The sequence below is a fragment of the Mirounga angustirostris genome, unplaced genomic scaffold (genome assembly GCF_029215605.1).
Source record: "Mirounga angustirostris isolate CCGP_5_RB_7025 unplaced genomic scaffold, mMirAng1.0.hap1 SCAF_16, whole genome shotgun sequence".
NCBI lineage: Eukaryota > Metazoa > Chordata > Mammalia > Carnivora > Phocidae > Mirounga > Mirounga angustirostris.
In genome coordinates, this window is record NW_026991724.1 from 424,490 (window position 1) to 436,908 (window position 12,419).

The window sequence follows — 12,419 nt, forward strand, 5'->3', positions numbered from 1 at the left end:
CAGCACCTCACAGGGAGACTTCCTCAGCCTCAGGACTGGCTGGGCTGGGGCTCACTGCTTCCCCAACGGCGCCACAGCTCGGACCAGCTGAGCTCCCCACCCACAATCACGTCCCGTACCAGACTCCCATAAGGGTCCCTGGTTCAGTCCCAGCTGACACAAACATCTACGAACCTGCCAAGAGCACTCCGGACTGTAGGGAGGTGTCATTCCTCACAGCCTGAGGTCAGGGAGTCTAGGGTGGATCCAGCGGTTGGGCCCTGGCACCTTCCAAAGCCTCCTTGAACCTCCTGTTGGTTCACGGGCCCCAGGTACACAGGATGAAGCTTACTTCCTGCCCGGCTTCACCAGATGGCACATCTAACTTACCAAACACCCATGGCACTGAGCTGAGGGATGGAGCGGGACTCGGAGAAGCGGCCTAGTCAAGGTGACCCAGCAGAGCTGCCACCACCACTGGACAAGTTGAGAAGTGTTGATGGCCCAGTGGACAGGGTCCTACAGCCCGGGCCCCTCCCCAAGACTTTCTCCAGCATACTCACCAGCAGGTGCCTGGCCTGTTCCAGGCGCTTCTTGCATCCGGGAAGGCCCTTCACTCTGGTGGCACAACGCCAGAAGGGGACGTGAATGTTTCTCCCCCTCACCCCCGAGCCTAGAGCACAGGAGCCCCTGCCCTGCACTGACCTGGAGGCCTGGGCTCCCCAACCTGCGAAGACCACAGCCAGGGATCTGGCACCAGGAAGAGCCACCTGCCACAGGGAAGGTTGAGCCTGCAGCCACCGGGCCACCCAGAGGCAGCCCCACCTCATTCCCTCTGCCTGGGATTGTGAGGGACGCAGCTAGGGCCCCTGGTCCCTCCACAACTTCCAAATGCAGAAAAGGAGCATGGAAATCAGTACCCCATAAGCACCACTTCAGACGTGAAAAAGATAACCCTCCAAATCATCTGTTTAGATGAAAACCTACCAGGGATTTCGTTCCCAACAGGAACCGGTCGGTGCAGGGGACATCCACACCTTACGGCCCCCATAACGGATCCTCACAGCAGGCCCTGCCAGGGCCCCATCTCAGCATCTCACTTGCAGAAACCACACAGTGGTTTGGTTTCAAAGAACAGGGGTGCTGCCACATGGGGTCCAGCCTTCAGCCTTCCTCGGGCGTGGGCACTTGGGCTGCCCTGGCCGTCTAGCTGCCACACAGGCACAGTAGCCTGAAAACGGGTTCTGGGCAGCCCAACCCCAGCCGTCCACACCAGAGCCTGCATGCGTAAGCACAGACAGGCCCAGGAGGATCTGGCCCCAAATCCCAAATGCTCAATTGCAACTACCCTGGTAACAATTACTCTCCGCAACACCTCCACCAGAAAGGTACTCGAGTTACTCAGTCAACAGTCCTAAGGCATAGACAGTAAAATGGTGCCCTGCAAATATGCCGTCCCTCCGGCCAGGTCGCAGGTCCCCAAGTTCTTGCCCCCAACCCGAGGAGACCAGGATCACATGGACACCACAGGTATCACGAGTTGTTAACTGCACTTTATTTTTTCTTTTCAACGTCCTGTTCTGCAGCTTCCTTGGCCCTTTTGGCCCGGATGCCAAACAGCCGGGCATTGGCACGGGCCATGCGAAGACTGGCGAAGGCCTTGAAGCTCTTCTCCTCCTCTGTGAGGACTCTGGCTTTCTCCTTCTTGTAGACCTGGACCGGGGCACAGGGGGCGTCAAACCCTTGCCTGGGACCTAATGTCAGCAGCAGCCTTGCAGGAGGAGGTAACAGGCTAGGTCTGCCTGCCCACTGCTGCAAGGCCACACTGAGGCCACTAAGGACAGTCTAGAATGACATGACCTGGAACGTCACCCCAGGCACACGGTAGAAGCAACCACCTCAGATGTGCGCAGTCCTGGGCCCACCTCTCCTGCCAGAAGACCCTCAAGGGCCCAGTCATTTGTGGGATCACCAGCGACGTGTCCAGGGAGTGACCTGGCCTTTCCAAATGGTGAGAAGCGTGTGTCTGTGACAAGCGTGTGTCTGTGACAAGCGAGTCCCCAAAGATGAGGGCAAGGCCCTCCCTCAAGAAACCCAGCTGCTAAGAATGCACGATAACGTTCCTCCCTGAGTCAAGGCATTCTTTTTCACAAACCTGTAGAACTTTCCAGAGACCCCGGCTGCCACCCTTCAACTCAAGCCCCGCCCCAAAGCATCCACCGGTTGACCCTCCAGACACCCCCACTTACGTTCCGTATGGGCATGACCGGCCCCGTCAGCTGGGTAGCCAACTTGAGTTCTTCCGCCTGTTTGAAGAAGTCACCTGGGCTCAGACCGCACACCCAAGGGCCGCAAGCTTACAGCGCCCCCTTCTTGCCGATGTCCCCGCCCACTGCTGCGCACAGGTGGTGGGCCTGGGTCCCTGCCCCGGCAGCTGACCGCGGAAGCACAGCCCAGACCCGCCACGTGTGAACCCCCAAGCGGGCTGCCGGCGCGCGGGGCCACGCAGCACGCCAACTCCTAGGAAGCCAGCGCTCTGTGAAGCACGTTAGGAAACGCACGCCTTCAGGCTGACACCCAGAAACCCAGCCTGCAGCCGAACAGCCTCCGCCTGACGTCACGCCTGCCGGCGTGGATTCTGGGGGCCGCCGCCGCCTCCTCCTCCGCGCCCCGTGCGCCCCGTGCGTGGGGGGGGGCAGGCCCTCCCGCCCGGACCCCGGCGCACTCACCGAGCTGTCGCCCTTCTTGGGCGCCGACGGCTTCCGGGGGAAGAGGATGAGCTTGGAGCGGTACTCCTTCAGCCGCTGCACGTTGGCCTGCAGCGACTCCGTGGACTTGTTCCGCCGCCTCGGGTCCACCGAGATCCCGATGGTCCGGGCCACCTTCTTGTGGATGCCGGCCACCTGCCCCGACACACACACGATGAAGCCCCCGGGGCCCCCGCGGCGCCGCGCGGCCGCCGGGCGCTCAGCCGTCAGATGGAAAAGGGTTCAGCGTACTTTCATCACGGAGTACAGCGATTCCGGAGACCGTCATCACGGACTGCGAGCGCCCGAGCCCCGAGCCCCCGAGCCCCCGCGCGGCTGCGCCCCCACTCACCCGCAGCTCCTCCAGGCTGAAGCCCCTGCCGGCTCGCACTCGGGTGTGGTACCGCACCGTGGGGCAGCGCACGACGGGCCGGATGGGCCCGGACGCGGGGCGCGGGGCGATGCGGCGGGCCCTGGCCTGCCGGGCCTTGCGTCTGCGCACAGAGCGGTCGGCGCGCTCAGCCCCCGCGTCCACGCCGCCCCGCCGGCGCCCGCCCCGTCCCCGCCGCCCCGCGGGCCCCCGCCGCCCCGCCGGCGCCCGCCCCGTCCACGCCGCCCCGCGGCTCACCTGCGGATCTTGCGCGCCGGCTGGTTGAACCACGTGGCCACGCGCCGCTGCCAGTCCTTGTGGAAGTGGGGCTTCAGGATCATGCCATTGCGGCTGGGCGCCATGGCCGCCGCCTAGGGGCCTGGGGGCGCGGGGAGCGAGTCAGGGCCCGGGCACGGCCCTCTCCCGTCCGCGGCGCGGGCCCGGAGCCCCTCTGTGGCCGCGCCCGGAGCAGCCCTACGCCGATGGCAGCGGATGGCAGCGGATGGCAGCGGATGCGGCCCGATGCCGCCAACGGCGCCCGGACCCCGCACACTCACCTCCTCCGGAGGAGAACGGCCAGCGGAAAAGGACGGGCGCCGCAAAGCACCCTGGGATGGTGCTGGGCTCAGCCAATCGAAAGCGCCGGAGCTCTCTGCCCAATCAGAGCCGGGGGTCGCGGAAGTGACGTGCACGCCCTCCCGGCCCTGGGCGAACATGGCGCCTCCCGCCCGCGGCGCTCTGGAAGCGGAGCCGTGCTGGGCCCACGGCGGGCGGCTGAGGGACCCCGCGGCTCTGGAAGAGGAACGGCCAGGCCCGAGGAGAGCGGCGGCGCTGCAAGTGCCGTCTTTCCGGCGTCCGCGCGTCGCGGGACTCGGTACGTGCCCCAGCCCTGGAACGTCGCGTCCGCGTTCCGGTCTTTGCGCTTTCCGTCTTTTTCGAACATTTGTACTCGTCTCTTCAAAAAACGTATTTATTTATTTATTTGAAGAGGGAGAGCGCGCGCGCGAGAGCACTAGCGGCAGCGGCAGAGGGAGAAGCAGGCTCCCGCCGAGCAGGGAGCCCGGGCCGGGGATCGATCCCAGGTCCCCGGGACCACGACCTGAGCCGAAGGCGGACGCTCAACCGCCGGAGCCACCCAGGCGCCCCTTGCGCTGCTTTCTTTACACGGAACTGACCCGTGCCGAGCCCTTTCTCTCAGGGGCAGAGTTCTTCACATGCGTTTTCACGCGGCGCCGCGCAGCCGCCTCTACTTGGCGGACCCCCGAGGTCGGGCGGCTGCGCCGAATGCGGGGTCGGCCGCAGACGGCCGCCTGCACGAGACGAGCGTCCTGAAAGATGCCGAGTTGCCGGGTGGACCTCCGTGCCCCGTGCCCCGTGCCCCGCGCGTCTCCTCTTCTCCAGGGCGCGTCTAGGAAACCGCCTTTCCGCCCCAGGAGCCCTTCTTTCCACCCCCGCCCCGAGCGCCAGGCTCCTCATAAGACCGAACATTCGAAGAATTTCGTGACACTGAGTGGGACGTTTGGGGGCTTGTGTGCTGCTGATAAAGCGTTTTTCCCCGTTGAGACGCCCTTGGTGTTAGAAAGATCGGGTTGGGATGCACTGAGGGATTACCGGGTTGGGCCAGGGACGCAGAACGTGTGTCATCTATGGGGCCCTTGCGGTCTGTTCGGACGCACTGAGCCTACGTGCAGAGTTCCAGCCCTGGCCCTGCCTTTAATAAGTACCTGCTCAGGGCGCCTGGGTGGCTCAGTCGTTAAGCGTCCGCCTTGGGCTCCGGTCATGATCCCGGGGTCCTGGGATCGAGCCCCGCATCGCATCGGGCTCCCTGCTCGGCGGGAGGCCTGCTTCTCCCTCTCCCCTCCCCCCCGGCTTGTGTTCCCTCTCTGGCTGTCTTTCTCTCTGTCAAATAAATAAATAAAATCTTTAAAAAAAATAATAAAAAAATAAAAAAATACCTGCTCAGTGAGGAAACAAGGACTAGATCAGGCCTGCTTTAGCGGCAGGTGTTAGCAAATGCAAGGCGGTTAGCGAAAGCACCTCTCACAAACTTGGAAGCGTATGTGTCTGTGAAGTGAAGGGGAAGTTTAAAATCTCTTTGGTCTCTGCCACTTTCGTGAACGCAGATGGGCTAAACTGGAGGGTCAGTGACCAGTCACTAAGAAAGAGGCTGTGCGGTTGGCTTGGGTTCTACGTTTGTACTAGTTTCGAGGCGTTGGGCCCATTATTTAACTTTTCCCTTCTGTGAAGTGGGACGACTGGCTGTGTTCAGGCCACGGAACACAGCACAGCGCCCGGCACGGGATGAGAACCACACACGGCTCTGCTTCCGTGTGATGTATTAGGAGCCGCTGTGGCAAAGGGGTGCAGGAGAGGAGCATGGAAGAGAGCGGATGGTCCCTCATTCAGTGCTCACAGAAACCTTGAGACGGACTCTCCCCCATCTCATTTCACTTTTTTTGAGTGGCACTGGAGCTTGAACCCACACTCTGTTGTGGCAACGTAACTGCAGCAGAGCGATGCCGGAGAAAACACTTGTTGAATAAACACTTGCCTTGGCCCATGCCGTATTTCTTTGAATACGATCTATCAAATGGTAGCCTCACCTCCCATGTCTTTCTCAGACCCCTTTCAGTGGATCATTGCTCTTACTAATCTCCAACACATTCCTGTCCCTACCTGCAATTTCTCTTTCTGGACAGACTCCCAGACTCATGCAGTTCCATCTGCCCCGACCCACATCTCCACCTGCGCTCCAGCCGCTCATAGTTGAGATGTGGCTGTGGGTCACTGGTTGGGGGACAGAGGTCTGAAAATAGAAACACTGCTCAGAAATCAAGTTAGTGGTAAGAAAGTGAAGTTGTAATTCAAAAATCTTGGTCTCCAGCACACACCATGCCAGATTGCAGATTCCAGTATCCCATGCTTGAATACTCCACACACTTACTTCCTTTGGAAAGTGTGCAGAATATTGAGGTGAAACTGGTTCTTTTTTTTTTTTTTAAAGATTTTATTTATTTATTTGACAGAGAGATAGAGAACACAAGTAGGCAGAGGGAGAGGGAGAAGCAGGCTCCCCGCAGAGCGGGGAGCCCGATGAGGGACTCGATCCCAGGACCCCGGGATCATGAGCCGAGCCGAAGGCAGCCGCTTAACCGACTGAGCCACCCAGGCGCCCAGTGAAACTGGTTCTGATGTGAAATCCTGCTGGGGACGGGCTCGGCTTTCTTGTTGGAAAAGAAGAGTGAACGTTGTTGTCAACTATTAAGCAGGAGTCCTTCTGATACAAAGACTTGGCTGGCTCAAGCATTTTAGAAATCAGTAGCTATAGGGACAGGCCCTGTCCTGGGCACAGAATTCCACAGCCACGGCTCTGCTCCAGGCTTTTGTCCCCAACTTTGGCCTGTAAGGGCCACTGAAAGAGCTTGCTAATACCCCTGGGAACTGCACTCAAGGTGGCCAGCGATTCCTGGGTGGACATCCCTGAAGGTGTGGGAGGAGCTCAGGACAGCTTCCCAGAATTTCCTTGCAAGACTGAGCCCGTTCCTCACAGCAGAGCCTGCTCATTCAGTACCTGTACCTGACTGGTGTCCTCCCACCGATGCTGTGGGTGTTGGCTTCAAAGAAATCCCACTTAAACATTCAGCAGTAGTGTGTGGAGCCCTCTCAGACATACACCTTGAGTTCTTAAATTAGTATCATAGCAGCAAAGTGATTTTATCGTGTTTTTTGGGGCTAAAAGATATATCCCAGAACACTATGCAAAAACTAGCATGCTATGTCGTATTAATATGGCATATAAATATGTTGAGTTAGGAAAAGCAGTAGCCCAGTAACAGCTAGGACAGGATAATGTTTGCTGCTTAATCACAGAACCCCAACTCTCCAGCATCTCAGCTGTCCAGAATTGTGGCCTACACAAAGATCAACTGTAGGCTAACTCAGAGATCCCTAACCTGAAGGAACGCTTGCGGTCAGTGAAAGGCGACAGGAAGAATATTAGAATTATAATCATGAATGTTTTATTTAAAAGTTGCTTAGAGTACGATCTTAAAAGTTCTCACCGTAGAAAATACCTGCATGACGACAGGTGTTAACTAGGCCTATTGTGATCATTCTGCAATAGGCACGAATGTTGCATCGTTGTATTGTACACCTGAAACTAATATGATGTGCATCATTTATACCAAAACAAAAAATAAGCCTTGAATGAGCATAACAAAACAATCATAAGTGTTTGTTGATGAGTATACATTACAGTGGAGAACAGTTTGTATTATTTAGGAACATATGTTAATTTCTCTTAGTACTTTCCTGTCTTCTGAGGATGATTGCGTTAAATATACGTGTTTACTTAAAAAGGCATTTGTCTTTCTCGGGGTGCCCGGTGGCTCAGTCAGGAGAGCATGTGACTTTTGATCTCCAGGCCGTGAGTTCGAGCCCCACGTTGGGGTGGTGTAGAGATTACTAACAAAAATGTGTCTTTCTCAGTGTGTTCCAGAAGCTACAGTCAGGCCGTGTTATACAGGCTGTGCCAGGGGGAGGGCAGAGGGTCAGGGCTGCAGCTCCAGCGTTGAGCACACAGGCTGCCCAGTGTGGTCTGGCTGCTCACGGACCCACGTGCAGTTGGAGAAGGCTCCTTATGGGAGGTGAGAGGCAGGCTCAGTCCATGAGGAGGTAGCGGGGGAGGTAGAACTTCTGGCACTCTTCTTGAGTACTAGATATCTGATGACCTGGAGGTGACATCACTCAGGACCAGTTGGAGGACCAAAGTTGGCAAACACCTGGCTTCTACCTGTCAGCACAGAGAGATTCCCTCCCGGTGTGGCTGTGAGCCTGCTCACATCTATGAGTGCTAGGGAGACAGGCTGCACTGGTCTCCACTAGGGTGAGGGGGCCACTTTCCATGCCATTTACATTCGATTCCTAAGTATCTTCTGGCACACAGCAAAGGCCACTTTAATGGTCAAGTACAGCGGGGATGAGCTTGACCACATCCACTGTTAGGGTACTGAGGGTGCCGCCCTGGGCACAGAGACCAGAGCCCTCCTAACCACATGCCCATCTTTGGAAACGAATTTGGGGAACTGGGGTCAAAGCACGAGTGTGCTGTCAGAGCTGCCCTCCCTCAGGTGTGACCTGTACCTGCCCACATGCTGCCATTGACTGTGGGACGGGCAGCAGAACACCCCATTCTGTCAGGAAGTGCCACTGCAGGGAAGGCAGAAGCAATGAGAGCAGCAGGTGCTCGCACCTGAGTGCGTGCTGCACACCCCTGGGGACAAGGAGCCGAGTGCACCCCACTTGCTGCAGTGAGGGGGTGTCCTACAGCCTTTACCCCAGATTCCTACAAAAGGGGCTCTTCAACCGGTTATCATGTGGCTGAAATTATAAACCGAAACACATGACCCTTTGTTGGGTTACAGCTGGTCGTGTGGTGCAAAGATGGACTTTCCGCCCACAGAATTGCCTAGAAAGTACCGCAGCAGGTCTCAGGATGTCTGTCCCCTCCCCACCCGCACGCGGAAGCCAGACCCGCGAGGAGAGGCTGTCGTGCTCGCATCCATACAGCAGTAGGTGGCAGTGTTTTCATGCTCTAGAGCCCACTGCTGTCCCCAGCGCTGACCCCGTGGGTGCGTGAGCACAGGGACGGGGCCCAGCGAGGGAGGATGGCAGCAGGCAGCTCAGGGGGGCCTTTCACCGCAGATGCTGTCAAGCACTCCGACGAAGTCAGAGGAGCTGAAGACAGCCCCTGCACACGCGCCAGGCAACAAGCTGCTTGGGGCCCGGATGCTGCGCTGCCCCTGGATCTCTCAGCGCCCACAAAACGACAGCGTCACCAACCTGGGAGCTTGAGATCCACATGCGCACCTGCACCCAGCACGGATAACCCTCCCCACGGGGAAAATGATCTACAAACCAGAGCTAAATCGTCTGCAGGGACATTTACTACTCACAGGGAGGGAAGTCAGTAAATAGATCTCAGAAGCCTTTCAGAGACCAGTGAGGGCTACGAGGAGGTACAAATCTCAGTGGGTTTGAGTAAGGTGTTCCCCTCCTGCGTCCGGCAGGAACACCACATCCCAAGGCACAATCAAGGAGGTCTAACTACTTGGGCCAAGACGGCTCCTCCCCTTGAAGTGGGGGCTGCTGAGGTGCCTCCTCCTCCCCCACGTCTTGCTTCTCCCTCTCTGCGTCACTCCACCTCTGAGGAGCGATCATCTTCTTGGGCCCGTGAGGTGGTGGACCGATGAGGGCCTCGATATCCTCGTAGTTTATCACTTCCTTCTCCAACAGGGCATTCGCCAGCTGAGGGAACAAACAGGGCAGTGTGTGAGCCCCAGACAAGGACACAGAAGGGCCTTTTGAGAGCGGAGCACCCAGGAGAGAGGGGGTGTCTGTGAGCAGGATGCCCCGGGCAGGCCGCTTTCCCAGGGAAGCAGCGTAAGCAGGCAGCTCAAGTAAAGAATCCCTCCCTGTCTCGACCTTGGAGATGTTCTCCCAGCTGCCAGCCTCATTAATTTTTCTGCTTCCCTTCCAAGTCTGTTTTCTGGGGCAACTTCAACTCCCTTTACCAAACAAGGTGTGTGTGTCTGCACGTGGGGGAGCAAGGGGAGGCTGGACTGTAGGGACAAGGGAGCTGGTGTGGGAAGGGAGCCTCAGCCTCTCTAGATGTGGTCGTGGAGAACATGCTGAATGGACTGTGTGCGCGCGCTGCACCAGCAGCCCGTCCTGACGGCTCAGTCTCGGACACAAGGAACTAAGTCCCAAGTACCCTTGATGGGCGCGGCCGCTTTGTCCGCAGGCCAGGTCTGGTATGTTGCTCAGCCCTGTGACCCACCAACGGGGCAGAGGCGGGACGTCCTGGGCCCCTGCACAGGGAGCCTGAGTCCTGCACACGTGTGGCAATCGGGCCTTGTTAACAGCCGATTCTGGCTCAGTCCCTGCACTGCTCACACACGCCCTGGGGAGGCAGGTGCTGCTCGTCTGGGAGCAACCCTCTGAGGACACAGCATGCATGAGATCAGGACCTGAGCCGAAATCAAGTCAGACGTGTAACCGACAGAGCCACCCGGGCGCTCCTGAACCTGCAGCTCTTGATGTCGGGGATGAGAGTTTGAGCCCCACGTTTGGCACAGAGATTACTTAAAAAATAAAAACTGTAGGAAAAACTTAAGAGCTGGGAAAGAGTAAGTGAGGCCGACCACACACTTAGTACTACGTTCTTCTGCCTGCTTCAAGGGACTGGCTTGACGTGTTCACAGGAAGAAGCTGAGGAGGAGGTATGAGAAATGGGAGGTTTCAGCTGAGCTGGGTGGAGCACGCAGCGGACACGTTCTCTGCGGCTGTGTGTGCCGGGAGGACTCCCATGAGGAGCGTGTAGTGACGACTCTGCAGGGACAGGCCTGGCGCCCAGAACCTCACCGCCTGCAGCTTGTCCAGGTTTTCCTGCAGCACCTTCTCCGTGTGCCTGTAGGCCTTTGCCACCAGCAGCTTTGCTTCCTGCCAACGGAAGAGAGCAGCTGGGTCATGCGCAGGGTGGCCCACCACACTCACCACGTCCTGTGTAGCCAGATCCTGGCGCCAGAGCTCACAAAGGAGCCGCAGGGACAGGAACGCAGCTTTTCTCTCATCATGGCCAGGAGAGCTCGGCTGCCCCTACCCCGTGCCCTGGGAGTGCCCCTCAGCTCTGTCCTCCGGGCCCGAGGCCCCCTCCCACGTGCACCCGCCCTGGCCCCGTCTCCCGTGGAGCACGCAGCGTGTCCTGCAGGTGCAGCGACCATGGGGCACCGCGGTATCACTGGGGCATCTCTTCTGTTTCCTTCCTAGTGTCACGTCACGGACAGTTTCACCAGAAGCCACACAAGTCCTCACCCAAGAACAGACACTCACTCAGTGTCAGGATTGGAATGCCTTTGATGAGGACCCCACGACAGCGCACTCTGCTCGGTGTGGCAGAGGGCACGGCGCCAGCACCCAAGAGAGACCCATGCCCTAACCCCATCGCAGTATGGATGCAGCCCACGCCGAGCAAGCGGTGCAGACTCACGTGGTCCATCATCTGCTGCAGGCCCTGGCTGAAGGGGCGCCGTCCAATGCCCGTGAGGCCCTCCTGCGCCTCGGGAAAGGAGACGGGCCCGATGCTTGGCGCCATCCCAAACTGCTTCACCATGGAATAGGCTATGCGTGTGACCTTCCTCAGGTCGTCCTGAGCCCCTGGAGTGTGGGGGTCAAGAAAGAGGTTTCTTTCCTGGAAGGGCCAAGTCAGGGCACGCCCTTCCCCCACCCCCGGCACAGGCAAAGGACCCAGGAGACAAGTGTATCCTGTCTTACGACTCTGAGTTACTACCTGGGATGCACATGTGGGTTCGCTCCCCTGGCACTCTCCAGCCCATGTCCCACTCTGCTCCAGCATAGCTGTCAACACTGAACCTCAGTGTCACTGGGAACAAGTGAGGAACGTCTCGACTTCCTCTCTGGACATCCCAGTGAAGTGACAGCTTGAGAACGCTGACTGAAACTGTCCCACTATTCAAATTCCTCCCTCAGATTCGCCCTCCCACCCCCACGCAGGAGACAGTGGGTGTGAAAGCACTTGGAGAACTCCAGGACCCGCACGGGCTGGCTTCTCACCAGAAGTGACTTTGTTGAAGGAGATGCTTTCGGACACGCGGCCGCCCAAGGCCATGCACATGCGCTCAAACAGCTGCTCCTTGGTGAAGAGGTGCTGGTCTCTCGGAAGCATCTGAGCAAAGCCCAGTGCTGCATTTGTCCGTGGCGCAATGGAGACCTGCAGAGTGTCACGCGGCCCGAGTGAGCGGGCAGGATTCGCACTTTAAAGATGAAGGGGGGGGAAGGTGTGACGGATCTTTAATGGGAGGCTTTCAAAGCAGTTAGAGCAAATCTGTACCGGCCCCATTTTTATAGCAAAGGAGAACCCTGTCACTGAAGAAGGACAGCTCACACGCGGTTGGGCACCCCAACGGGTACATGAAGTAAAGCACAATGGCACAGATGGGCACCACACGAACCCGCGGAGACGCCGGCTTGGGGACACCAAGGACAGTGGAGACTATTCTTGCCGCTCTGCCCCCCCCAGCAGCCCAACGGCAGATGCACACATGGCGGGGGGGCGGGGGGGGGGGCGTGCAGCAGAGCAGGACCTGCCGCATGAGCAGCCAGTGGGGCCCCGGGCAGCAGGATGACCAGCTCCTAGTGCCCGGAAAATTTGAAGAGGAAACTTAAATCCAACACTGAGGCAAATTACAATGTAAACGGCTGTAAAGAATGACCATATCAGTAGCTGGGACTTCACCACCTTCCCC

The 12,419-nt window shown here is 58.4% G+C and overlaps 3 protein-coding genes and 1 non-coding gene across 14 annotated transcripts in view; 1 reads left to right on the forward strand and 3 right to left on the reverse strand.

The window, feature by feature from the left end:
* Positions 1-1,512: 1,512 nt before the first annotated feature.
* On the reverse strand, positions 1,513-3,674 carry RPL13 (ribosomal protein L13). 2 transcript variants are annotated; one of them, XM_045890548.3, is made up of 6 exons: positions 3,654-3,674; positions 3,355-3,475; positions 3,079-3,220; positions 2,709-2,882; positions 2,229-2,285; positions 1,513-1,692 (listed from the first exon to the last, which is right to left on the reverse strand). In XM_045890548.3, exons 2-6 carry the CDS (start codon positions 3,456-3,458, stop codon positions 1,534-1,536), a joined length of 636 nt encoding a protein of 211 aa, XP_045746504.1. In that variant the 5' UTR covers positions 3,459-3,475; positions 3,654-3,674; the 3' UTR covers positions 1,513-1,533. The 2 variants fall into 2 exon arrangements, with proteins under 2 accessions (XP_045746504.1, XP_045746505.1); XM_045890549.3 differs by lacking the exon at positions 3,654-3,674 and having other exon boundaries at positions 3,355-3,623.
* Positions 2,938-3,017, reverse strand: LOC123856249 (small nucleolar RNA MBII-202). The gene has a single exon (XR_006793666.1). It is a non-coding gene; the product is annotated as a small nucleolar RNA MBII-202 (small nucleolar RNA).
* The window catches only part of LOC135362817 (uncharacterized), a 29,162-nt gene continuing 20,321 nt past the window's right edge, over positions 3,579-12,419 (forward strand). For 6 of the 8 annotated variants that reach the window (XR_010408066.1, XR_010408067.1, XR_010408068.1 and 3 more), the window contains exon 1: positions 3,579-3,970. Coding sequence is in view for 2 of the 8 variants with exons in the window: in XM_064580766.1 (XP_064436836.1) it covers positions 3,579-3,970 (392 nt within the window). In the remaining 6 variants the exon portion in view is untranslated. The remainder of the gene's footprint in view (positions 3,971-12,419) is intronic. The other 2 variants (XR_010408071.1, XR_010408070.1) reach the window with 2 other exon arrangements.
* Positions 7,356-12,419, reverse strand: part of SPG7 (SPG7 matrix AAA peptidase subunit, paraplegin) — a 32,886-nt gene continuing 27,822 nt past the window's right edge. For all 3 annotated transcript variants that reach the window (XM_064580764.1, XM_045890550.3, XM_064580765.1), the window contains exons 14-17: positions 11,728-11,884; positions 11,144-11,310; positions 10,519-10,596; positions 7,356-9,402 (exon numbers count right to left, since the gene is read on the reverse strand). In XM_064580764.1, coding sequence (XP_064436834.1) covers positions 9,202-9,402; positions 10,519-10,596; positions 11,144-11,310; positions 11,728-11,884 — 603 coding nt within the window. In that variant the 3' untranslated portion in view covers positions 7,356-9,201. The remainder of the gene's footprint in view (positions 9,403-10,518; positions 10,597-11,143; positions 11,311-11,727; positions 11,885-12,419) is intronic.